Raw genomic sequence first — 26682 nt, 5'->3', positions numbered from 1 at the left:
GTGAATTGTGGGTTGGTTTTTCAGTGAATCAAACTGTTCAGGTTGTTTATGAGGTTCAGCCCTTGGCATAATGTCACTAATGATTTCTACAGGGCGTTAAACTAAAGCAACAGAAAACCTATCAACAAAAAGATATACTAAATGGAATATTTTTAGGTCAAAAATAAGATTCAAATCTTTGAACTGGAATAAAAAGACAACAGTGGTAACTGCATACTTGATCACTTTAAATGCAATCAATATGGCAGTGACTGTCTAATTGCCAAAATAGCATCTGGACACATGGAACAATGAAATGGCAGTTGTATTTGACAGGGATTACAGTGTTCCCTCGTCTGTCATGGGGGTTAGGTCCCAGAACCCCCTGCAATAGGCAAAAATCTGAAGTAGTGACCTTATATTTATTTTATTATTAATATATATTTTAAGGCTTTATAAACCCTCCCCACACTCTTATAAATCTTTCTCACACTGTTATTAACCTTTCTCACACTCTTCTTTTAAATACTACTCATGCTCTTAAACACTTTCTAAATAATTAAGATAATAAATATATAAAAATATCTATATATCACAAAATCCCAAGAGATAGCAAAAAATTCATGATACAAAATTAGATACATTCAATTTAAAAATCCGTGATACAGTGAGACTGCGAAAAGTGAACCGTGATATGGTGAGATGACTGTATTGTCATTATGTAATTAATGAAGAAGTGCATGATGTTATGAAAGCAGTGGCTAGTTCATTAATTTTTCTTAAAAACTTTAGATGTTTTAATTTTAACGTTTTCACTGGTATGTTTTTCCTAGAAAATGCCTTCAAGGCATTTTCTTTTTATGATGAAATTTGTGATATGGTAACTCTATGTTCTTTCTGGAGTCTTTTTTTTGTTGTTGTTGCTGGAAAGGGATAAAGTATGTGTGTGTATGTCTTTGGGGTGTGTGTGTGTGTGTGCAGAGGTGTGGAGCAGGACTCTAGAACTTATGGATTCATTTGTCAAGGATGAGCACTGTTCTCCTGGTACTTAATATAAGAACACCTCTCACCAGTGACTGCCTAACTGATTGATCAATGGCTTTTTAATAGGTCTTTATTTTTAAAAATAATCATTATGTGTTTTATCCTTTCTTGAAACTTCTAAACTTTGAGTTTAGTGTTTTATACCTTATAAAACAGTCTTTCATACTTATAAATGAAATCTACTTTTTCTATATTTTTACATGATTTAGTGAAATAATTTCAATTCTACTTATATGTTCTGCCATTGAGTCATATTAAATTTAATATTACTTCCCCCACAAACAGTTTCAACCTCTACTCTTCTGTTAACATCACTACTGTTGTGCATGATCTGTAACACTTCACCACGTGTTATTTCTTACACGTAACTACTTGTCTAGGGAATGATTTTTGTGGAAATAATATTTAAATCTAGATGTAAAGGTGATGTTGGAGGTGGGGAGCATGTCCCAATCTTGGAAAACAGATTGTGCTTGAATAACACTGAGTTAAATTTTATTTTGGGTTGCTGGTTATATTTTAAATATATAATAAATATAATACACACACATACCAATACACACAAACTTAGGGTTCTGAAGTCTCCGGATATTTTTCTTCAGCTGGATAAAGCATGCCATGGGTATTACAAAACTTGAAAAGGTTGTTCTGAAAGATAGAACAAGACAGAACCCTGTACTTTTATAGAACCTGATTAGAGCCAAGTAGTAGGGACTTATATTCTATTGGGTATTATGGAAGTCCCATGAAAGTTAATAGGTAAGGGATAAAGAGAGCATTCCCATAGGAAATGATGCTTCAACAAATCTTAAATAATGTTTAGAAATTAGTCTTACAAACTGGGGTAAAATAGTGTGAAAGATACTCCATGAAGAATTTTCATTTCATACCAAATCATTAAAGGAAGAAACTACAGGCTATTTGCCCACAACTATACTGTCTAATGGAGAAGGAGCATGAAGTTCATGGCAGGTTGGGATAGATGAGGCTGGATAAGAAGACAGTGACAGAGCATGAAAAGTCAAATATTTGATTTATAATAAGGCTGTCACCTCTCAAACTTGATTCATACACAAGCTTCTCTTTAAAAAATAACTATATACCCCAAGAATATATTCACTGGGGTCTTTGAATTTCAATTAAAGAAATATTCCAAAAATGAAAATTTTATTCTATCAAAATACCTTTAAATTGAGGATTATTGTTAAAAAATTAGAATTAGTTTTTTCTAACAGGCAAAATACTTTTTAATAATAAAAAATTACACATGAATTATAGGCCTCTGAATATGTGTTATGTCTGCTTCTCTGAAATTAAGAAATATTGTGTATAGTTGATGGGCAACACTTGAAGAGATTTTAGTTTAATTAAGTGTGCATTTAAATAACATATTTTCTAGAGTTGTTTATATTATGTATAGTTAACATTTTTTTTAAATGATAGACTCACATTCAAAACTGGCTCCATGTTTCATCTCTTTTGAGGACTCAAGCTGATGGATTGGCTCTATTGGGGATACACTGTTTTCATGGTGGAAGGCAGAAACAGAATTAGATGGCTGAGCTAAATCAAACATTTACACAGAAAGCTTCATGTTACATTGGCCAAAGCAAGTTACCTGTCGAAGATAAAGTCAATAGAATAGGGAGTAAACTCCACGAGCAGGGAAGTATGGCAAGGGAGATAACAAATTATTTATGAATAAATAGTATAATTTAGCATTAAATGTTAATAAAAGTTTTGATTTTCTTTGCCAAGTTGATAGTTTAAAAAATGGTTATAAGGTTATAGTTATGAATTCCATTTTCATTAAAGGACATTGAGCATCTTTCCTTTGTTTAAGAATCATGTCTATGTTTTTTGAACAAGTTATATTATTTTCCTGTTTTACTATTGCATTATCTTTTTCTCACTGATTCAAAGAGCACTTTACATATCATGGAGACTAGCTCTTTCCTTTGATATGGGTTACATATATATATATATATATATATTTTTTCAGCTTTTCTCTGTCTTCTGATTTATTTGCAGTGCCTTTTGTCCTTTAAAAATTTTTAGTGTTTATATGCTTTGGTTTATTAAGAGTAATTGGTCTGCCTGGCCTGTGGTGGCGCAGTGGATAAAGTGTCAACCTGGAAACACTGAGGTTCCCAGTTCAAAACCCTGGGCTTGCCTGGTCAACACACATATGGGAGTTGATGCTTTCTGCTCCTCCCCCCTTCTCTCTCTCTCTCTCTCTCTCCCCTCTCTATAATGAATAAATAAAAAAAAATCTTTATAAAAGAGTAATTGGTCCATCTATAAAGATAAATAAATCAGAAGTTTGGTCTACAAACCAGGAATGACATAGATATTTTTTAAAGATGTGCTTAGGATATTGGCATGGCTTACAAATGCTTGTCCTGTTTTAATCTATGCTTTGACTTAAAGCAAAATATAAAAAGAAATGTTTCTGATTATAGACCCATGATTTATTTAAAGTTAATTTATATTTAAGTGTTTTTAAATAATAATGTACTGTTTGATATGATTAGTATTTGTTAATTAATACTAATGTATATTTTTCTTCATTTTATGAAAGTATATATTATAAACAAAAAATTCTTAATATATAATATATATACCTATAGATGGTTTACAGTACAACTGTAAAGATTTAATAATTTTTTTAATGTTTGATTTTAGACAGAGAGGAAGGGGGAGAAAAAGAGACAGAGAGAGAGAGAGAGAAGAAGCATTCATTTGCTGTTCCCCTTAGTTGTGCCTTCATTGATCACTGCCGGTATGCGCCCTGAATGGGGATCAAACCCTCAACCTTGGTGTTTCAGGATGAAACTCTAACCGACTGAGCTAACCAGCCAAGGCGTATACATATTAATTAAGTACTGAATATATACTTTCTGTGGTAAACGTCTTGTTTCTTGCATTTTTATCCTGTGCATAGCCTGAATGAATTGATTTCTATATTTTGGCTGTAAGTAATTTTTTTACAGTAGCATGAAAAAATAAAAGATGGCATTTGGCAGGAGTTCTATAAAGTGTTCACAAAATTCATTTTAAAAACTAGGTTTTCTTCAACATAATTTGCCTGTCAGGATTGCTAACATTTCAACTTTTTAGTTTGCCTTTGGGTTTCTCATTTGGTGTTTTGAAATTCTGGATAAAAGCAGAATTTACATTTATTTCCTAATATATACACCAGTCATCGTCATGACACATGTGACATGTTCAATATAGTAATCAACGGCTTTTAGTTTTCTCATTGAATTAGATAATGCTAATACATGTAATTGTACTTAGAGAATTTTGAAGTTGTGACTTGAAAATTCAAGCACAAATTTTTTTTCAGATTCACAAATAGATTAATTCATTTATAATTAGTCCTTTTAAAAACATGTTTTATTTTTGTGACCAGTTAAGTTCTCTTGGTTGCTTTCATTTAATTTAGCTAAATTTACTTTAATAAAATATTTCTTTTCCTATCATCTTATATTAATGTGTGAATATAGTTATGACATCAAAGGGTTAAAGAAAACTACAAGGATTAGTAGTCTTAAACATTTTTTATTTTATTTTTTATTTTTGTACTTTTCCGAAATGAAAATGGGGGGGAGGGAGGGAGAGGCAGACAAACTCCTGAATGCGCCTGCCTGACCAGCATCCACCTGGCATGCCCACCAGGGGGCGATGCTCTGCCCATCTGGAGGGTTGCTCCGCTGCAGTCAGAGCCATTCTAGTGCCTGAGGGGGAGGTCATGGAGCCATCCTCAGCGCGGGACAACTTTGATCCAATGGAGTTTGGCTGGGGAAGGGGAAGAGAGAGAGAGAGAGAGAGAGAGAGAGAGAGAGACAGTAAGTAAAGGTGAAAGGGTGGAGAAGTAGATGGGTGCTTGTGTCCTGGTCAGAAATCGAATCCGGGACTTCCACACGCCTGGCCAAGGCTCTACCACTGAGCCAAATGGCCAAGGCCGCTAGTTTAAACTTTTAAAAAGGCTACATAACTGGTTTAAAAGTGAAAATAAGAAATTTTATTTCTCAAATTATAAATTGACTTATTAAAAAAAAGATTTTAGAATCAGAATTTGAGAGTCAAGAGGGCCCTTAAAATTCATCTCCTGAGCATGGCCAGGCAGTGGTACAGAGGATAGAGTGTCGGACTGGGACACAGAGGACCCAGGTTCAAAACCTCAAGGTTACCGGCTTGAGCTCATTCGGCTTGAGCGTGGAGTTGCTGGCTTGAGTGTGGGATCACAGACGTGACCCTAGGTTATTGGTTTGAGCCCAAAGGTCGCTGCCTTGAAGCCCAAGGTCTCAGGCTTGAGCCCAAAGTTGCTGGCTTGAGCAGGGGCTCATTTACTCTGCTGTAACCCCCACTCAAGGCACATATGAGAAAGCAATCAAAGAACAACTAAGGAGACTAAAGAGCTGCGACAAAGAATTGATGCTTCTCATCTCTCTCCCTTCCTGTCTGTCTGTCCCTCTCTCTGACTCTCTATATATCTGTCACATACACACAAAAAACCAGCAACAACAACAAAAAAACCATCATTTCCCTGAGATGTTAAAATCTGAGACAAGACCACATCACTAGTAAGGTTGGAATAAGGGCTCTTATAGAGCATAGGCCTCCTAATTTTTATCTTATGCATAACTTTCTTTGCTATTCTAGGTAGAAGTACACTGAATAGTGTTAAGGGGTAACATTTTTATTTGATATGAATAAGATTTGTTTTTCATTTACTTAATATGCTGTCAAAGGAGAATATATACAATAGACAAGTGTTACCAACTTAAAATTAAGCTAAGGGTTGGAATGTTTTCATAGCTTACTCAGTTTTAGCTCTTATTTCTGCTCTAATTAATATCAGGAAGTATATAAAATATAATACCTACAGTGGAAAAACTTTCCTGGAATTGCATGTACTAAAATATTGTTCAGAAATAATCTTTGATCCATTTTTATTTAATTTTTGTACATGGGGACAAACAGTAGTCAAGTTTCATTTCTTTTGCATGTGGCTTTCCAGTTTTCACAGCACCATTTATTGAAGAGGATTTCTTTTCTCCATTGTGGTTTTACTGGCTCCTTTGTCAAAAATTATTTGCTCATATACATGTGGGTTTATTTCTGGGCTCTCAATTATGTTCCATTTATCAGTGTGTCTGCTGTTTTTGCTTGTTTGTTTTTGTTTGTCTTTTGCCAGTACCATGCTGTTTTGATTATGGTAGCTCTGTAGTATGATTTGAAATCAGATGACATGATACCTCTGGCATTGTGCTATTTTCTCAGGATTGCTTTGGCTGTTTGAGGTCTTTTGTGGTTCCATACAAATCTAATGATTTTTGTTCAATTTATATATAAAATGACATTGGAATTTTGATGGGGATTAAAGTAAATTTGTAAATTGTTTTGGGTAATATGACCATTTTAAGTATGTTGATAAAGAATTATCTTTTATATCAAGTTATTTGTCAGGATGGAGCATCAACCTAACTTTGTCCAATGTTTGGACATTCACTTAGCTTTAAAGCATAATTATTAAGTACTTTCCTTGCACTTGATATTTAATTGTATTAGACTTTAAAAAATAAATTAGCATTTGATGCCTTTTAAGAACTTTAGAGAGAAGAATGCATAACCTTGTTTTCTCTGTATCTCCACTTACTAATTTTAGGACCTTGGACAAATCAATTAACTTCTTTTCATAAGCCTCCATTTTCTCATTTTTAGTTGGGAAAATACAACAACATATCTGATGTTGTTTTAAATATAAAATAAGATCACTTTATTTTATATACATCACAGTGACTGGTAGAATGTGCTAAAAAACAAAGTCTATCATTTTAAAATTTCTTAAAATTATTTTGAAGGAAATAAAGAGTAAGATATCAAAGAGGGCGAGCTATTACTGGGAATGGCATCATCTTTTTCAGAGAAGTGTGAGACTAAAATTTTTAAGGTAAACACATTAAAAAATTATATTGAATTTATTGGGGTGACATTGGTTAATAAGATTATATAGGTTTCAGGTGTACAATTCTGTACATATCCACTGTATATTGTATTGTATGTTCACCACCCCAAGTCAAATCTCCTTCTATAACCGTTTATCCCCCATTACCCTCTTCTCCCTCCCCTGCCTCATTTTCTCCCTTGTAATCATCACCCTGTTAATGCTCATACTGTTGTCTGTGACTATGAGATTATTTTCTTTGCTAAATTCTTAATGTGTTCTTGAAGAACACTAGTTGGTCAAAAATGTGATCTGAGAGACAATTCAAATATATGTTCTGACTCATTAACTAACGGACATTACCATAAGTGGCCTTATATGCCAATTCTCTGACACACATGTGTTTGAGAATTCAAGTTTAGGTCTTTAGAAAGGAAAGTAGGCTATTGAATTTCTTAGGTGTTTTTCTGAAATATTCCAAGTACAAGATTAAATGTTCTAAGTCACACATAATTGTCATTAATGAGATAATTTTTTTTAAAGAGGAAGGGTTATTTTTTTAATATTTTGTATCAATGTAAGGAGAAAAAAATAGAAGAAAAATATTAGGTGAAAATTTTCTTGAGATCCCTTGTGTCAGTTTCGCTTACTACATTGCTGGTACTGTCTGACACTGATTTTACTTTAAATTCATTGTGGTTGTAACCCTGAAAGTTTTATTTCTCTAAAATAGCCTTTCAAATTCCATAAAATGCAAAAACTAACGCTTGATGGTAGAAACATATATCCAATATTAAAGTGTCATCTGTATTTATGACCACATATTTTAATTTCAGTTATTAAAATAGAAAATGTTTACTTATTCTCTTAAAATATGGGAATGAAAATAATTCCCTTATAATGAGGAGAGATATATTAGAGAAATACTTGTTTGAAACATTGCCTTTAACAGTTAAATTTGGAAATAATTTGTTTACGATCTTAAAAGTTCCTGATATTCTCTCTGAGACTTTCCCTGCAGCATTCAATGGCATATGTTTTATTTTCTTAGCCTGTATGAGCCTCCTTTTCATATTTGCAATGGAAAGAACATGAGCTCAAAAGCACACTCGTTTAGGTCCATTCCATTTTCCATAATACTGCTGCAGCAGTGTCAAAGAGATGCAAAAATGAAAACTTATTTTTTATGTTTTTTATTATAGTTTGTGCCCCAGTCTTTGAAGATACAGTTATGTTTGTATATAATTTTCAAATTTCCTACCAATTTAATGATTTAAGTGCATTTAAGTTCTCATCATCACTTTTTGCTTATTTACTAATTTATTTTGGTTTTAACTTTTCTTAACATAGCTACCTTAGAGGGCTTGGATATGAAACAATTAATTTGAATTTTGTTTATATAGATTTAATTAGATTTGTTACAAATTTTTATTGAATTCTTTCAAAGTCTTAGTACCTAATATTTTGATAAATATTTAATAAATATTCAGGGATGTTAAAGTCTATCTCAGTCTACAAGTATTATGAACCTTCTGGAGACCTACTTGTAATAGTATAGAAAAATCATATTTAAATGTTAATTCCTATATAGAGAACACCAGATACATAATCATTTGATTATGTTAGACTTTTCAGGTAATTGATAAAGTTTTTTTTTAATCCATGTTATATGGTAGTTATTTACATATATCACGTTTAAATATCTTAACACTTAATATAAAATAAAAAGGTTTATAATAATAATTTATTAGTCAACATTGGGTTGATTAGATCAATTAAATCATTTCTTGAAAATGCTAATGATAGGATTTGATGATAACATTTTGGAACTGCCTTCTCTTTTGCTGATATTCTAAATCTTGCAGAAATTCTAATATGCAATATAGAATTCAAATGAAAGAACTTTTATGACCTAGAAAGCTACATATAAAAATATTTATTCCATTCAACCATCAAATACAGTACTAACTTCATGCCAATGACATATCAAATTTAATTTCATTAGCAATTATTTGAAAGCCTTTTAGATCACTTAAAAAGTGAGTACCATCTTGGGATTTTCATTTGGCTATAAATTCTGGATTGTTATTTTATTCTGTACTATGGTGTCATAAATAAAAAGATCTGGCTTCAAGCAACAAATGGACGACTGCTAAGCAGTTGTATGACTTTAAATTCCTTTTGCCCAAGTTTGAACACTGGGAAACAGGGATGCACATACCCCTCTTTCCTATGTTGCATATGAGCCATGAACTAATCTATGTGACTAAAATTTCTCATGAGCTTGGAAGTCCCATTTGTTCTAAATATCACTATTAAAATGATCATTATTATATTTGGCAAATTTTCTGTCTAGTTTTACTCTATTTCAAATCATTCAGCAGAAATGGTTGTGCAAAAACAATTTGTTTTTGAATGACTACAGTAATGGTTATAGAAACGTGTTGAGATCTTAAACTGACTCTCAAACCGTTTAATATTTTCTTATATATTCTTTGTGTTTCTTTGGCATGTGCATACTTACACAGACATATATTAAATGTCTATAAAAAACACAACCAAAGGCAAGGAAGAGTCTGATATGAGCATCTTTCCCTGATACTATAGCTGGCCTCCAACACTCACACACTCTTTCTTACCTGCTCTGCTGACCTTCTGGATTAGAGTTTCAGAGAAACAACCAGAGGTAGTAGCTGTAGCAAGACAGCAGCTGGGACCATACGGATCTCAGCATCCTGCCTTATGGCCATTATCTTTGTTTCTATCTTTATGCTGCCACTATGTCTCTTTCTTGTGCTCTCCCTGCATCCTTTCCTCACTGCCTCCTCCTCTTCCTGACTCCAGCTCCCATTGCCCCTGGAACTTACCTCCCTCTGCCTTCATTTTTTCTCTACTTGTATAAGGGGAAACAAGATTCTCTAATTATGAAATTAATAAAATATACTATGTTTAAAGGATATATAATAGTGGTGCAGCTACCATTCCCTAATTCCCATAACCCATGTTAACAATAGAAAACATTTATTTTTTTGCGCACTTTATCAGTTAGAGTGTATCAGATTGTAGGTCTCATAAGGGCTGAAAAAAACTGATATTTAAAACAAATGCAACACTTTCCTCATTTTTCTATGTAGGAGTGGGTTGTTGCTGTAATAAGAAATAATTTGAGGTTAACGACAAGAAAGAATAGTGAGTAATATCCTTTCCCCTTCCCCAACTGCTGAAAATGAAAATCATGTCAGCATCAAGTCATTTTTGCCACATCCCTTGTTAACAGCTTTTTCAGGGTGGGTCATAATTCTGTGTTTTGTTAGTGTCTTAACTCCATAGTGACATGCTTAAATCTTATTCCACATTGATTTTGTAGTATACATGCGTTTATTTTTAGGATACCCTGTGAATGATGGATCTCATTATTAAGTTATTATCAACTTTTTCATAAAATGTATAAGCTTTGAATGAAAAATAAATATATTAATATGAGAAGGTTAATAATTGATATTTGGAATGTGTGTATGGTGTCACATTGTGTATGTCTAAGAAAGTAAACTTACTGTCTGCCTGTCACCAGGAAAAAAAAAGTGGGACCTAATCAAACTGCTGTGGGGTCAACCCTTGTGGTTTTAAAGGCCCTTAATGTTGTCCAGCTGCAAAATAAAAGGAATTGGGAGGGGAAGTTGGAAGGAGTGGAGGGGGTTGAGGGGGGGAATGTGTGGAAAAGAACAGGGAGTCTGGCTTTTATTTTTTTTTTAAGTGAGTTCAGTGCCAGCCTGGACATGGGCTGTGCAGACTATTGAGCCATTGTCTGCTCCATTTCCAGAATAGCCCCCAGTTAATCACTTCGGCTTTGAAGGGAATTTCCTCGTGGAATTCTCCACAGAAAATCTAATCAACTGACCTGCCCTCTCAACAATGGAAGGCTTTTTTTTCTCTCTTTCCCTTATTGGGGCGGGCTCTGTAATGTAGCCCTTTGTGCAGAATGAACCCTCCCAGTAGGAGTGGAGAGCATGTGTGAGTGACTGAAAGTGTGTGTGTGTGTGTGTGTGTGTGTGTGAAGAATGCACACTATCTCGTGTTGGTGAGTGTGTGCTTACTCCCTGACCAGATGCTGCGGTGCAGAGGGCAGCTACCATCTCTGCATGCGTGTCTGTGTAAGTGTCTCTGTGTGTGTGTATGTGCCTCTGTCATTTCATGTCAAAGGTACATTACCTGATTACCTTCCTCGCCTGCCAGATTTTTATCTAGATAATTGGAACTGCTATGGAGGCTGTGCCTTGCCAGCCAGCTTAGGATCTGTAAAGCCATAGTTTGTCCACCTTGTTATCTGTGGCTGCCTGGGCAGAGGAAATTAAAGAGATCCCCAGCCAGGGGAGCGCTGTCTGCCCCTGACCTCCTGGGCAGTCCCAAGCAGGACAGTTTGTTAGTCCTATCTTTTTTGTTTTCTTTTTGCTTTTTCTTTTCTTACTTTAATTTGGTTTGTCCTTTTTGTTCGTGTGAGTGTGTGTGTGTATGTGTGTGTGTGTTATTTTGGCATGTGGATACCTATTCCCCTCCACATCGCACATCGTGTTTTATGGAGTTGGGAGCTGAGGAAACTTTGGTTGGGTTGCCAGGACGTTCGCACCACTTTGTGGAAAGCACGAGCTAACAGTGAGACCGACAGAGTGAGTGACAAGTTGTTTACAGGTTTCCTTGAAGGGGCCTCTGCTATATTTCAATCTGTCAAAGTTGCTTTTCTTCCTTCAGAACAATGCCTGATTGTTGTGTGTATGAGTGTGTGTGTGTGAGTGTGTGTGTGTTTCCGTGTGCGCACGCAGAGAGCCTGGACAGGGGTGAGAAGGAATTACAATTCTTTGTGTAAAATGCTATTACTATAATTTCTTTGCTTAATAAGTTAATAATGCAGTTTAATCGGGCTTCTGCTAGTATACAGATTTCTCTTTTAATCAGCAGCAAATGCATTTTTAAAAATCATACTGGGGTGTGTGTGTGTGTGTGTGTGTGTGTGTGAGAAAGAGAAGGGGGAGAGAGACTTTTATTATTTCGAGGAGAGAGAGTATGGGAGACATGTTAAATGAGTTGACTTCTCACACTCGGTGATGTCTAGAAGAGAGAATGAAAAGGAAAGGACAGGCACCCCGAGGTTGTCTAGTGCCTTGCAGCCCCAGAGAGCAAGCGTGCGCTCCGGCTCCTCCGGCTCTGACTCCGTGGAGGGGGGAGCGCCAGACCCCGCAGCTGGAAGTGTGCTACCCCTTTAAGAGACTGGTCAAGGAGTCCTAGGAGAGGGAGGGGGAAGAGGGGAAAGAGAGAGAGAGATTGAGAGAGAGAGAGGGAGAGAGAGAGAGAATTGAGAGAGAGAGAGAGAGAGAGAGAGAGAGAGAGAGAGAAAATCAATTGGTTTAGAAGGTTTGGACTCACTTGACAGGTTCAGTTGGAGACGATCATAGGTGGCTGCTGTGACAAAGGGAAATTGTGCTTTTCCAGCATGCTTACTGACCCTGATTTACCTCAGGAGTTTGAAAGGTGAGTACAGTTTTTACCCCCTAATATATTGAAGTACAACTCTCCCATTTTACAGTAGTCTCTGAATCAATTGGAAGATGCTCCCCTGTTTGTTAGAAAAGCTTTTAGCTAGTGTTTCTGCAATCTTGTTAGCTGATTTTTGTGGTGATTGCCCAGAACAAATTGAACTGATTTGTAAAGTCTCCTAGATTTCAATGTTTTTACGTTGCGTCCTATAACAGGAAATTAAATGAACATTAAGCATCTTTCTCTTCCTCACTCGTTGCTTTTCTCTTTCTCATTCACTCTCTCACTTTCTTCTTTCATTGATATTTTTCTTCATTCTACACCTTTTTAAATGCTTTTGTGCAGAGTGTTTACGATTTTCAACATCTCTGTCTGGCAATTCCTAGGGTGACAGAATATTGTAGTGGTGGTTAAAACGGAGGCTATAAGTTCCTATTTGATCCTTTCGTAAAACTTTGGAAGCTACTTAGTGCACATGACCTTTTGTTGATATAAGCAAGCAGATTCTTAAAAAAGAATATTTAACATCACAGCAATGTATTAGTAGATTACTTTTGAAATGTCAAAAAAAAAGAGAAAATAGGAATGATTCTTTTCTAAGTTTTAGTGGCCACTTTTTGCACTAGCTGTCTTAAACTAAATTTTAATTTACTGTATTTTCCCCATTTGCTATGATGGGAATATGTATATTTGTAATTAAGTAGTTCCTAAATGGCGAAATATGTGCGATATTCTTCCATTTGATGTTGTTTCAAGTAAATCAGGGCTTTGAAAGAATTTTAGCCCTCTTAGTGTTCCTATAAGTGTACATTGCATTTTTAAATTTGAGTTCTTATCCCAGCATAAGTTCATTTTCAGAACTATAAATAGAATTCTGTTTGCCATTAAAAAAATTCAAACTTTGTATTCTGTATGGTGATTTAAAAAAAAAAAGCTATAAAAAGCCAGGATGCATGATACCCAGGCTTTTTTTTTTTTTTCAATTTCATGAAAGCTACCTTCTGTATAAACATTTGTTGTATCTGACTATGCAATGCAAGCTAGGTGCTAGACCAGCTGGTTAAAAATATGCTAAGTCAAGCTGTTCATCGCTCAAACAACTGAATTTGATATGAAAAGAAGAAAAAAGAAAGGACAAAGATTAAAACATTCTAGAAGTGAAGCAATAGATGAGAAGGATATTGAGAATAAAATAATGCTTGAATATGACCAAATGTTAGTAAAGCCAATATCAGATTAAGGAAGAAAGTAAAATAGCTAACATATATACTTTAATACTGTCTTCTTTTATTTTCTCTTTGTCTTTTTTTTTAATTAAGGTGAATCCTTATTCGATAATTCCAGTGAGTGATTGAGCTTTCTTAATAGTTTGAACTCATTTGTTCAAAGTTCTATATAGTAACTCTTTAAAATAGCTTTTGTTTGCAAATACAGCTTATTTCATATGTAGATGTTGAAGTTATTAATATTGGAACATACTATTGCTTAATGTAGCAGTGTGTTAATATACTACCGTAAGTTTTCCAGCATGTGCTCAGAGTAGCACTTAAAGAACAGTATTCATCTGCTCTATACTTTTTGAAAATAAAACTCTGAGTCTGGTTTGTAAGAGTGTTAACAGACTGTTCTTATAAAAAGGTAGTTACATATTAACAGGCTGCAGCCTATTTCTCTATATAAGCAAGCTTTCCTGCTGTGAACTTTATTTGTATTTTTTCAGTTATCTCTTTTTAAACTAAATTTTTTCCTTTCCTATTCTGATGTTCAAATCTCTTAACAGTTTTTTCCTGGTGAGAATTTCTTTTTTCTTTCTTTTTAAAATTTTTTTGTCACCCAGAGGCATGCTTTTCTAACTGGCTAATTAAATGAGCAAGTGATAATCAATAGAGTTGTTACTATAGGCAGCATGTCTGGAAATAATAGTAGCTAAAATTAGTTTGAAAACTGTCATAAATATAAAATTTCTTAAAAATTTCCCCTGTGGTTATAATTGGTAATACATACAAAAATCTCAGTAAATCATTATTATTTGTTTACATTAAAATTCTGTGAGTGAATATACATATAGTCATTCACATTAGAGTTTATATATTTCAGATTCAATGTTGAATATTTATATTCTCCAAAAGAGTATATATTCTATAACCACAGGGTCATATATAGTCTGATTTTTTTTGCCTTTTCAAATATTTTGCAACTTTCATTGAATGAGGTGATTTCTACTGAGTGCTAATTTTTATTCTGTTATCTCACCTGCTATACATGAGTTGTTAACTCAAACATTCAGAAATCTAAAAAAAAAAGACTTCTAAATTTCTTTATGAAATAGAGAACTTTGCTCTATTGTATATAAACAAGTTGCATGATGGGGGTCATGTATTTTGGACGTTTTATATGATCCTCTTTCTCCCTAATTCTATTGGTAGAGTCCGGTCCATCTTCTATTATTCTCTGCAACCTGTAGACTGGTTGGAACTTGATGGAATATTTGAAACTTAAATATCAGGACCAAAATTTGGATTTAATTTGTTCTGTGTGTATTATCAGCCTAGACATGTACATGGTCAATGCTGTCAGACTAATAAGCAGTTGTTAAATAATCCAAAATAAGTAACAATTCCATTGTCTTTTAAAAATTGTTCAGGAGGTAAAGCAATTTAAACAGTGATTCTAAAAGGTAAAGAAGTTGAAATATTTTATTTTTATTTTTAAACATCTTTGTCATAACTGATTATAACTTATGAAGAACACAATTTTTAGGTAGGGGGTGACTAGGCAAAGTATGATCTTAGAAACTAACTGTAAGCAGTCTTTTAGGTCGCACTGTTCAGTGAAAATCTAATTGGCAACATGATCTAAATGTTAGTAATAGCATCATTAGAATGAATGTATGAACTCCCCTAAAAATTTTTAAAAGAAGACAATGAAATTACATATTTACCTGAAAATAAATAATAAAAGATTGTGAGCTAAGATTTTTCTTTTAGGAATATCATTTATATATCATATTCTTATAATGAAAATATTTAAAATTTGCCTTAAATATCAATATTACTTTATTTCTGATGAATGGAAAAACAGTTTTTGATTCTATCAGAAATATTGTATCCTATTTATTTCCTTTATACTTATTTTATTTCATAATGTAATAGTGTTATAACTAGGCTACTTGTCACTTTCTGATTGCTTTATGATAAGAGACTTAAGTAAAAAGCAAGTGTAAGATGATTGCTTAAGAAAACAGTTTGATAATAAATAGAAAGAAATTGGAATTGAATGTAGGATGCCGCAAATTAAGTTAATACTGTCATCTATATGATTGCTCCTCTCAAAATGGGCGCAGACAAAAGTCTGCCTATTTTCTCCATATTAAAGGTAGCACTACAAGGGTAAAACCTTCTGTAGTGAAAATTTACCTGATTTACTTTTTCTACCTATTATATTTATTTGTGGACATATTGACTAAAGATGTAAGGTTTTTTCACATTAAGAAATGTTTAAGTGTTTTTCTAAAGAAACATACACCAGGTATTGTGAAAAACTAATTTTTTAAACTACCATGAAAAATTACTATGAGTGGTCTACAAGAATATTTCAGACATTAGTAGTAATTTAATTACCTAAAGTTTGGTCATAGTAATAAAATTCTTATCACCTAGACGAATTTATTTGGCTCAATTAGAAACTTAAAAAAAAATCATTGTACTCATGTGATAAGCACATTCAAGTGAGCAGGTAATCCCTAGCCCTGAATCCAAGAAAAGTTACCTGTTCACATTCTGTCACCTAATGGCAACTGTAAAAATGCAACTTTGATATTATGTTTCCAGGATGTTCTGAGACCAGCTTTTGTTCATTTTATTATTTTTTTTACTTAACACTTTGTAGAGGAAAAGGTGATTATAATTGATTATAGATTTTAATTACCATCTCAATAAGCTGCAAGTTCACTGAGCTACAATGTAGCTGGGATGCAGCTTGCATGAATCAGTGGACAAACTACACCTCTGTCACACTCACACTGGAGTGCTGTCCTGAAAACTTAGCAGGAGACCCGACTGATTACTCAGAACAATTAAGGGGTAAATGTCAGGTGGCATTGTGTACTACTCAGTGTTTAGCATGTTAACAGATATAGAAATGTGTGAATGTTATGATTACTTTACGTGTTGGTGCACTCTTCTTATGTTTCTCAAATATAATAGCATACAATAAAGTCTTTACCTATTCTTAGGGAGCTTTTAGCTAAAATCTGTATATTCATCATACCTGAGAGACAAAAATAGTAAGACCTATTCTAATACTTAAGCATATTGCTCCTTCACAGAGCTGGAAGCTGTTTTAAATGAATTACATTCATAATGCATTTAAAAAACAAAATTACATTCTTGGAGAAAAATCTGATTTTTATTGTCTATTGTTTCCACTGTCAATTCTCCAGCCTCCAAATGTGTATATGCATAATGCAGATATGTGTTATGTAAGTTGAACACCTCCCTTTTTATAGACTAGTTAAATAAGTATAACTGATGGATTTTTGTTTTCTTTTATATTTTGTTATTTATAATTTCACTGAGGTTAAGAGAATGGGAAATAAACTAATATATTTCTCTTGTACTAATTTACATATAGTTTAGTATGTCAAGTTTCTGACTCAGTTGATGGCAATCAGAAAATAAAGGTATTCAGAGATTTCAGCATGACATGAAATGCCTTCCTTCTAATGGAAAAATGTTGTTGTACAAGACATGGACTAAAACATAGCAAATTCTTCCTTGCTTTATTTATTATGTGCCCTTCTTTCCTTTCTATCAATTGATATCATCATCATTTACGTTAGATGCAAAATTTGAATGTCATATACATGTAGTGGTATTGCTAACTACAGTGTTATATAGATGAATAAATGGATTTGCTAGAGAAGAAAAAATTTTAAAGACTGATACTATTTTGCTTAAGTGAACAGTATTTATTTAGACATCCTTTAGGAGAATGCTACATATTCCTTCATTTTAATCAGGAACTGATAATGATTCAAGAGAAGACCTTTTCCTATATCGTTTTTTATCCTGTGTCTTTTCTCCTGCATTTTGAAAGCTACACTCCCTTCTCCTTACACTTATATTTGTTCTCTTCACTTACTAGTTGAGAGTTCATACATCTCCTCTGGAGATACAGTGGCGTATGGTTCTGCTTGTCCAATAGGGGGTTGTTGCATTTCTACACATTCAGATCCTTTTCCGTTGGAGCCTGAGTCAAACCTCAGCAGTATTCCCTGCCTTTGCCAGCCTGAGGAGTCAGAGACTCAAAGTTGTTCCCAGCTCTTGCGCCTTCATTGTAGAGCTGCATTCTGCTCAGTGGGCTGCCGAGGAGGACCAGACCGAAACAAGATTTAGAAGAATTCTGGTGAGAACTGTTTATAAGGATATGGTATTTTAAAAGAATGTAGTAAACAAACAGAATTGTGGCATAAACAAAGATAATTAGCATAAACAATGTCGTTTTAGGACAGGTGGTTTATAAAAACAAACAAAACAAAAAACCCAAATATGAACCCAACGTGAATGCTGCCAGTTTGGAACCACTGAACCTTAATCTGTACTTTATGAGAATTACACAGGTTTGTTGATAAACTTGTTAACATAGTTTTTCTGTTTCTTTTGTATCATTTTCCGGTCATTATGCCCTTTTGTTACCCAGCTTGAGAGCAATTAATCTATTACAAGGTAGTTTAAGGACTTTTTACCCATAAAACATGACAGAAGGAAAATTAACAACAAAATCCTATAGATATTCATAGACATTTGAAATTGGTGTCTAACCTTAAATCAATTCAAACCTAACTTGGCTCATTCTATTTAAAATCTCTCTCTTTTATCTAAGTAACATTTCAGGTGCTTGGCTATTTACTGTGTCTTGCCTTAAAATTCAGAGTTTTGTTTATTTGTTATGGCTGAATCATCACTTGTGTTATATGTTTATTTCTAAGTGTTGCTTATTTCATCTTCCGATTTTACTCTATAACTCAGTGAAGGTGGTATATCAGTATGTGAACCTTGCTGGTGATCATGCAGTATAAGGATGCTAGTTATTGTGAACCACATAGTCTAAAACTACTATGCTATTGTGATGAATTTTGATGTGGAGACATTTAGGTCTATTAGTAAATGATGTTGTTGTTTTTTTTTTCTAAATGCTTTACACTGAAATATTTTGACTTTAATGAAATGTGGAGTGTGGTGAACAGAAAGCTGTTTATTTTTCTCTATTAAGGACCAAAGTTCTTTAATGAAGTTAATAAGATGTGTTCTCTTAGTTTTGTCATGGTGAACGGGGACCAGGAATTCAAAGTAAAATATCTCTGGTATTCTGTATCCCTTCTCTTTGCTGAAAAGAAAGTATTTATGAATGAGTTTTGGTTTCTTGGAGTTATAAAGATGTGTGTAAACTAGTAAACCATGTCTCATTCATGTGCTATGGAGATTCTTGTACTTCAGTGACAAAAATAATTTGGCTACTAACGAATTAGGGCTACCTGCCAGTGCCAACACATACTGTAGGTAAGAGAAACACTATAAAGAAAGCTTCTGGAAGCAAATCCGTTGAAACTTTAATATGTAACTGTGTTTCTATTTCTGCTTTCCATATCTTTGAAAGAATTTTTTTTTTAGAAAAGAAAATGTTAAAAAAACAGAAGATATGATCTTTCTTTAAAATGTATTAGCAGCTTCATTTTTAATATTTCTTACTGTGGAGATGCGTGGGGTTTCATTGTGTTCTGTGTATACGTGCCTGCTCTGCCCATCCCAATTATCTCTGTCACATTGAAACCTAAGCATCAGATGCCTTGAGAAAAGATGTATTTTGAAGAAGTGAACTTTATTTTGGAGGTTTAAAAAAAAAGGTACTCTCAAAGCCTTATAAAATTTTTATATGAACAATTTAAGAGAGTTAAATCAGAAGGGACACTGAACAGCAATTTCATAAAGGATGTGTTCTCTTCGAGGGCTTCAGGAACATTATTGAGAAAAGAAAGAGAAGGGTTAACTTGCTTAGTTTGCATGTTGATAATTTTTTAACCTAGTAGTAAAAGATGACATGTATCCAAATAATGTTTTTCTGGTACGTTTTTAATTACAATATATTTTAAACTATAGTAAATTATTTACTTTAGTACTGATTTTGGTTTTGTTTTCTGTTTTTATGTTAATTAGGATGAAGATATCAAGGTGGTAGATTGTTTGAAAACTGGTTGTGGAACTTTCAGATACTATCTGTTGATGTTTCATTTTAAACAACTTCATATTTCTCTAGTAATCAAAGGGCAACCTAGTGAAGTAGAAACACAAATGCTGCAAATGAGAAATACGTGTCCATATAAGGGAACACAAAATGAAAAAAAGTCATGCTTTATTTATGCTATTAATTTTTTATTCACTGTTAATATAGGTTGCTTGACAAAGTTCTAAAACGTTTTAATTCTAATTCTTGAGTTAAGGTATTACTTGTTTGCCCACAACTCTTCCTCTTGGTTATTTACCTGGACCAGTGTTGGTTAGGCAATAATTTACAAAGTCCAAAGACTTATTTTAACTTTTTCCTATTGCCCCATTGTTTCAACACCCCCCTTTTTTATTTGCTATTGAGTTTCATAATATGTTTGAAAAGAGTTTGCAGGTTGATGTCACCAAAACTAATGTTAATATTTCTCTTTTTCTTTATCTGGACTATGAGATATAATATGTTGAGGATTTGTTTAGATAAAAATGTTCTTACTCTTTAGAAGAGAAAAATAAACTGGTGATCAAACTATTCAATTTCTGATTCATCCACTAATTTAGCTTTGATGCTGAATGAGTGTTAACTGAATATAGAATACCAGAATCAGATTGTCATCTCACTCATAGTATCATCTGGATGAGAAGAAAACTTTATGTCATATTCTAAGTGCATTATCTGTAACCAAACAGAACACCTTTGAGTGGAGAAATAAAAATAACAATGAATGCTATTTTTGAGGCAAGAACTTCTATTTTTCTCTAGCCCTAAATATAAATAGAATTTAAGAAATAAAAACAGATATTGTTTTTAGAGTCCTAACGATTATGGGAAATAAATATGGTAGTGCAATTGTTTCTTGAAAATGTAGCATTACTGGAAAAATAAAATGGATCTAATTTGACCTATAAACAGTTTAGAAATGTTTAATGCTTTAAAAGCATTATTGTTGAACAAGGGAAATATATCCAGAAGATCCTGAGAGCAATTTAAAAATTCAGAGTAAAGGAGCAGAATATATAGACTTTTATAAGCAAATTAAAGGATGATTGGGAGTAAGTAATAGTTATGTGGAGAATTTATTGTGTGAGATGTAATAGATGTACACACATACACACAACAAAAGTTAGGAATTCAGGAGAAACATTTTCACTTATAAGGTAATTGAATTTTGAATAAATTGATTTTGAAGAAATCATACTATATGCTGTTGAAGCTGAAGTTTTAGGGAGAAAATATTGACAGGAAAAAAATATTTCATAGCAACACAAACAAGATCCATCTCTTCCCACTTTCTCACTTGTAACACGGAATCCTTTGACATGAGCTATGGGAACATACAGTAATATTCCAACTTTATAAATCTGAAGGTGGCATTGTCATTTCTATTTAATGGAAAATTTGAATTCAAGAAGTTGAGTAAATCAACATTTTCTGGTGTAAAATTTGAGAATTCAGGTTGAGATGAGAAAGTTGAGTGTTAGAGGCTTAAGGCATGCACATCAAGTGGACAAGTTTTACTTGTTGTTGTTTTCTTGTGCATTTTGGGTGTTTACTCCTGAAGTGTAGAACAATTTACTCCTTTCTGGTAAAAAATACACATTTGTCAGTATCATCCGGGTTTGAGGGGAAAGTGTAGCCTAATAGAAAGTGTTATTACCTGGTTGTAAGGTTTCAAGTTCTAGTTCTTTCCTACAGATTGAGAAGAGGTTTTGGATCTTAGTGTATGCATGTGTGAAATGCAAAGATGGGCTGGATCATTTCTAAAATCTCTCAAACATCTCAAAATTATATCACTTCAAACTACATTTGGAAGATGCCTAGCTCTTTACTCTAGTGGTCAAAATTCTTGAATTTATGCAGCTTTTTGTAGACAGAGTATCTCATCTAATAAGCCTTAACATGAGGAATCACTTGACAATTTACCTTACCCGTCAGCTGAATGGTGGTGTGCAGGAGCAAGTACCCATAGTATATTTTAGGAACTTCAAATCAGAACAGTATGTGTAATTCTTATTTAGATTAAATGCTCAGATTTGCCATACTGTTTTGAAACTATGTGTTTCAAAAGATTAGATTCATACTTTATGGATTTGAAACTCTCAGGTGAATCAGATCACCATCCTCAACTATTATAAATATTATGAAAAATAAATTACATATGATTTACTGAACAAAACACTGTGGGAGAATATGAAAAGCATGAGAATGGCATTTTACGTCAAAGTGCTCATAGTCAATTTATAAGGATAAGATAAAAAAAAATAAGACAGTAATTAGCATAACAGGGTCTATAAACAGAATATGATTTAATATGAATAAAAAATAACAGGGCTTAAAAATGGCATGATCAACTAAGATTACAAATAGATAATCCAAAGAAAGATTTAAGTAGTATTTAAAATAAATTAGACAATTATTAGCATTAGCATCTGGCCAGCCAACCTAATATGCATTTGTTGATGGTTGGTAATTTAAAAAAAATAAATGTTGAACCCTCTGAAACAAGGAGTAGAGTAACAACCAATGAAAGATGCATTAAAAAAGCTATATTATCTCAGAGAAGAAGGTTCACAGATTGATAATTCAACAGATTACATACTTTTTCTTAACATTGTATTTTAAGAAATTTGTAGCTAGACCATCAGCAACATAAATTTGATTACGTATCCAGGGACCTTATCTATTATGTGTACCTTGAAAATATGACTATGGTGTCTTGAAATCCTTATATAAATTAGTTATAAGTTTTAAATATAGAGCTATATATTTGGGGTAACAATAGAATTAGCAATAAATTAAAATTTATTATTTGACTAATAATTATAATGTACATTTTTAAATTATATTCTTGCCACTTTGAATTTAGGAATAAAGAATGAGTATTATTTTATTCTCCTGGTACAGATATAAAGGTTGTAAAAAACAAACAGAAAAATGCTTTATTGAACAAGAACTACATTTAAAACTAGGACCACAGTGAAATGTACAAATATCCTACTGTTAAACTAGTAAAAAAATCTGGAAATCATTCAGTTGGACAACTTATTGCTAATATATTTTAGATCCAACATTTAGTGATACACAAAGTTGGCACATATTCCTACAGTTTCTAAATCTGTGATGTATAAGTCACTCAAATTCTTTGGGTTTTAGCCATGCATGTATAAAATGGGCATTAAAATGGGTATAACATTATTTATCCCTCAGTGCTATTGAGTCATCTTAAATGTAGACAATTTGGAAAAATATTTGGGTATTTCTGAATGCAAGCCACTGTATTTAAACTTTGAAAACTAGGTTCACCTTATGGCAAATATAAAATGATTAGTACTTCAATAAAAATGGTAGGTTTTTGTTTAATTACACACTAGTATGTTATTTTTAGCATATAAAATAATATCTGTAAGAAATATATTGACTTATTTTTTAATTTTATAGTTAATACAACTCTAATTGTTTTAATTGCACTTATGAGTATTGATCCCAGGTAACTTATATCCAAATAACAACAATTTAGCGATAGTTTCCTCTGACAGCTGACTGCTAATAATAAAAAATCCTAAAAAATATATCTTCCCACTTAATATGGAGGAAATCTGATACATTAACTGTTGTTTTTGGAAAGACAGTATATCCAGTATTTAAATAATAAATCTCATTTATCTTATTCCTATGCTTAAAAACCTGTGCAAATTAAAATTCATTTAATTGTAGATAATCATTATAATGAATGATTTTATAGAACAAATTATTGAATAACAACAAAGAGTGGTTTTCTGTTAAGAAAGGTTAAACCCTATTTCTTTTAAAAGTATTGTACAAATACTTTGAAAATTAGAAAATATTAAGTAATTTGAAGAAACATATCTATACAAATACAGTACATCATAGAAATTTATAGTAAAAGTAATATAAGTGGGTTGGCATTATCTAGCAAATCCTTAGATTGTAGGTGAAGCTTGAGCAAATGTATGTTTCTTTTTATGAGCAGCTATATAACATTCAAATAGAAACATCTGAGAAAAAGAACCCTTGTTTTTTATATAAAATTGTTTTCCACTAAAATAATCTGTTGAAAGCCAGAAGCCATCCAAAGTGCTGATATCAATTTAAGAAGATGATCTTTTGCCTTAATTATACATCTGGGAAATATTAGCTGAACATTTTGTGAAGAACAGTGAATACCTTAGTTGCCAGTTGTCTAAAATGCTGCTAATGATCGACATAGTGCCAGTGTTTTGATGGCTAAAACCTAGGCTGAATATGAATACAAAAAACACAGTTGGAGGAAAAAAGCACACATTTTATACAAAACAGATTTCAACCATCTGCTTGGCACTTAAGTTCGTGACTATAGGTGATATATGAAAGAGACCACTGTCCATGTTATGAATGTATCACTTTTATTGGTACCTTAGAAAAACTATAGAGTTTGAAAGCATATATCATCAATGATTTTTTTAGCTAAATCATGAAAACAAGGGCCTCATCCAAAATTTTGTTTTCTGTATAATCTCTTCTATGTCAGTCTTCTTTTCCTAGCAAAATGAGTTTCACTAATAAAGCAGATCTTAGTGCTCTACTTCAGGATATTAAAATATACCAGACAACAGTACGTAAGTGGCCCAAAGGATGTGAACCCCAGATGGTTATGAGATAAAGTACTGTTTGCTTTAGGAATAGGTTATATTCCTGAATCTGTTGCCTGAGTACTATAGTGCATATCAAATCAGCATGGAAGTTAATGGTCCAGAAGCACTTTTGAATTTAATGCTTTCCCATTTGTTCTGAACTTGTAGTATTAAATCGGACCAGTGCTGTTTCATCAATAGTTCAGTAAAGGAAAATCATGCCATAGATAGTAAGTTATAAGCAAAATCTAATTATTTCACCTATTTCATTTACCTTAAAGTTATGGAAGAAATCTTCAATAAAAGAATATTGGCAAGTATTATACACTAGGAGCCTTTAAATTTATAGAGTAGTTGGTAACAGCTATTATAGATCGTTACTTAGCACATAATAAGCAAAAAATAATAATTTTTGACTAATTTCATCTATTTTATTTTCCTTAGCTGAAATGTATTTTTTTTATTTTTAAATATTAGGAGAATTGTACTATTAGAATGTTATTTTATTGATTTATCTAGATTATATGAATTACCAGAGCTATATGGAGATCATTTTATCTCTTGAAGAAGAACTATGTGATATAGCAAAAAGTATAAAGAAATGCTTATAGAAACCTTTATATTTGTGCTTTCCAATATTGTAGCCACATGCTACTGTTGGAGCACTTGGACTGATGTTAGTCTGAATTGAGATTTGCTGTAAGCATAAAGGCACACTGGATTTTTGACCACTTATTTTGAAGAAAGCATGTAAAATATTATAGGAAGTTTTTTAAAAATATTGATTATATGTTGAAATGATAATGTTTGTATATATGGGCTTAAATAAAGTATGTTATTCATTATACGAAGTGAAATAAGTAAATCAGAAAAAACAGGAACTGCATTATTCCATACATAGGTGGGATATAAAAGTGAGATTAAGAGACATTGATAAGAGTGTGGTGGTTACGGGGGGTGGGGGAGTAGGGGGAGAGAAAGGGAAAGGGGGAGGGGGAGGGGCACAAAGAAAACTAGATAGAAGGTGACGGGGGACAATCTGACTTTGGGTGATGGGTATGCAACATAATTGAATGACAAGATAACCTGAACATGTTTTCTTTGAATATATGTACCCTGATTTATTGATGTCACCCCATTAAAAAATAAAATTATAAAAAAAATATATATAAAAGAAAATAAAAAGGCCATAATTTGATTTGTAAATTAAGGGATGGCTAGATATTTAATAAAATAAGTAAAATGAAATGTTAAAAAAAATAAGTATGTTATTAAAGTTATTTTTATCTGTTTTCTTTTTTTACTTTTTTAATAAGGCAACTAGAACATTTCAAATTACATGTGAGTTTCCTATTTGTGTTTCACACTGTATTTCTACTAGACAGTCATGTTTTATCCCTTTCTGTGGAGGTAGGAATATCAAATTTTTTTTCTGTATCTTGAATGTAGTAATTCACAACTTAGTAGGGGAGCAATGAGTCAGAAAGATTTAAGATTTTATTAACTATCTTCCTTCTTAGCTTTCTTCTATAGGAAGGTGAAATTTCAGCATGTTTTAAAAAGCCTTAGTAGTAACACTGACTAGGACAGATGTTTATCTTATTTACCCAATGAATACTGTCAGTTTCTTCAAACGCCCATAGAGTTACATTGGAAAGGAAGATATTTGATTAAGGATTGTATAGATTATTTTAGAAATTATAAATTTGATAGAGACAACTGTATTTACTTTTTGAAATGCTGCCACATGTATCTGTAACTTCTCTATTGGGTTTAAAGAAGTTTGTGTCAAGGTAGAAATACCTTCTTCCTTTGCATCTCAGCTGAAATTACATAAAATGTCTAAAATTGCCCCACAAGATGTGAGCCAACCTCTTTCTCTGTTCACATAGAGAGATACTTATGGAGATATGGATATAGAGATAACACTAACATTCAGTACAGATTTATTTTGTACCAAACTTAGGCTCACAAAATTCCTTTTTGTTATCCCCATTTCATAAGTGCAGAAAATGAACAAATTGCCTAATTTCTCACAGGTAATAAGTCAGAGAGCAGGGATATAAACCCAAAGAGACAAGCTCCAAAGACCTCACTAGTAACCATCATATTGTATAGTATTGATCTAATAATAAAGTGCTACCAGAACTTTATAATCTATTATTTATTTTAGTGGCAGAAATTTCTTTACGCATTCAACAAATGCATTTCACAACCTACTATGCCAGACATTATTTTAGTTGCTGAGTAAATATCGAAATGCAG

At 32.8% G+C, this 26682-nt stretch overlaps 1 protein-coding gene across 12 annotated transcripts in view; it reads left to right on the top strand.

Annotated features, from left to right (window-relative positions):
- The window catches only part of SOX5 (SRY-box transcription factor 5), a 1095444-nt gene that overhangs the window by 645222 nt on the left and 423540 nt on the right, over positions 1-26682 (top strand). For 3 of the 12 annotated variants that reach the window (XM_066264777.1, XM_066264787.1, XM_066264753.1), the window contains exon 1: positions 12303-12499. The exons of 6 other annotated variants lie outside the window; for them this stretch is intronic. In XM_066264777.1, the coding sequence (XP_066120874.1) occupies positions 12462-12499 (38 nt within the window). In that variant the 5' untranslated portion in view covers positions 12303-12461. Of the gene's footprint in view, positions 1-11626; positions 11641-12302; positions 12500-17866; positions 17912-26682 lie in introns of those variants that run through there. 3 more of the 12 variants (XM_066264783.1, XM_066264776.1, XM_066264767.1) reach the window with 2 other exon arrangements.

Source organism: Saccopteryx bilineata, chromosome 1 (genome assembly GCF_036850765.1).
Source record: "Saccopteryx bilineata isolate mSacBil1 chromosome 1, mSacBil1_pri_phased_curated, whole genome shotgun sequence".
Classification (NCBI taxonomy): domain Eukaryota; kingdom Metazoa; phylum Chordata; class Mammalia; order Chiroptera; family Emballonuridae; genus Saccopteryx; species Saccopteryx bilineata.
Note: the sequence above shows the minus strand (reverse complement) of the source record. Positions and strands in the feature narration are given on the sequence as shown.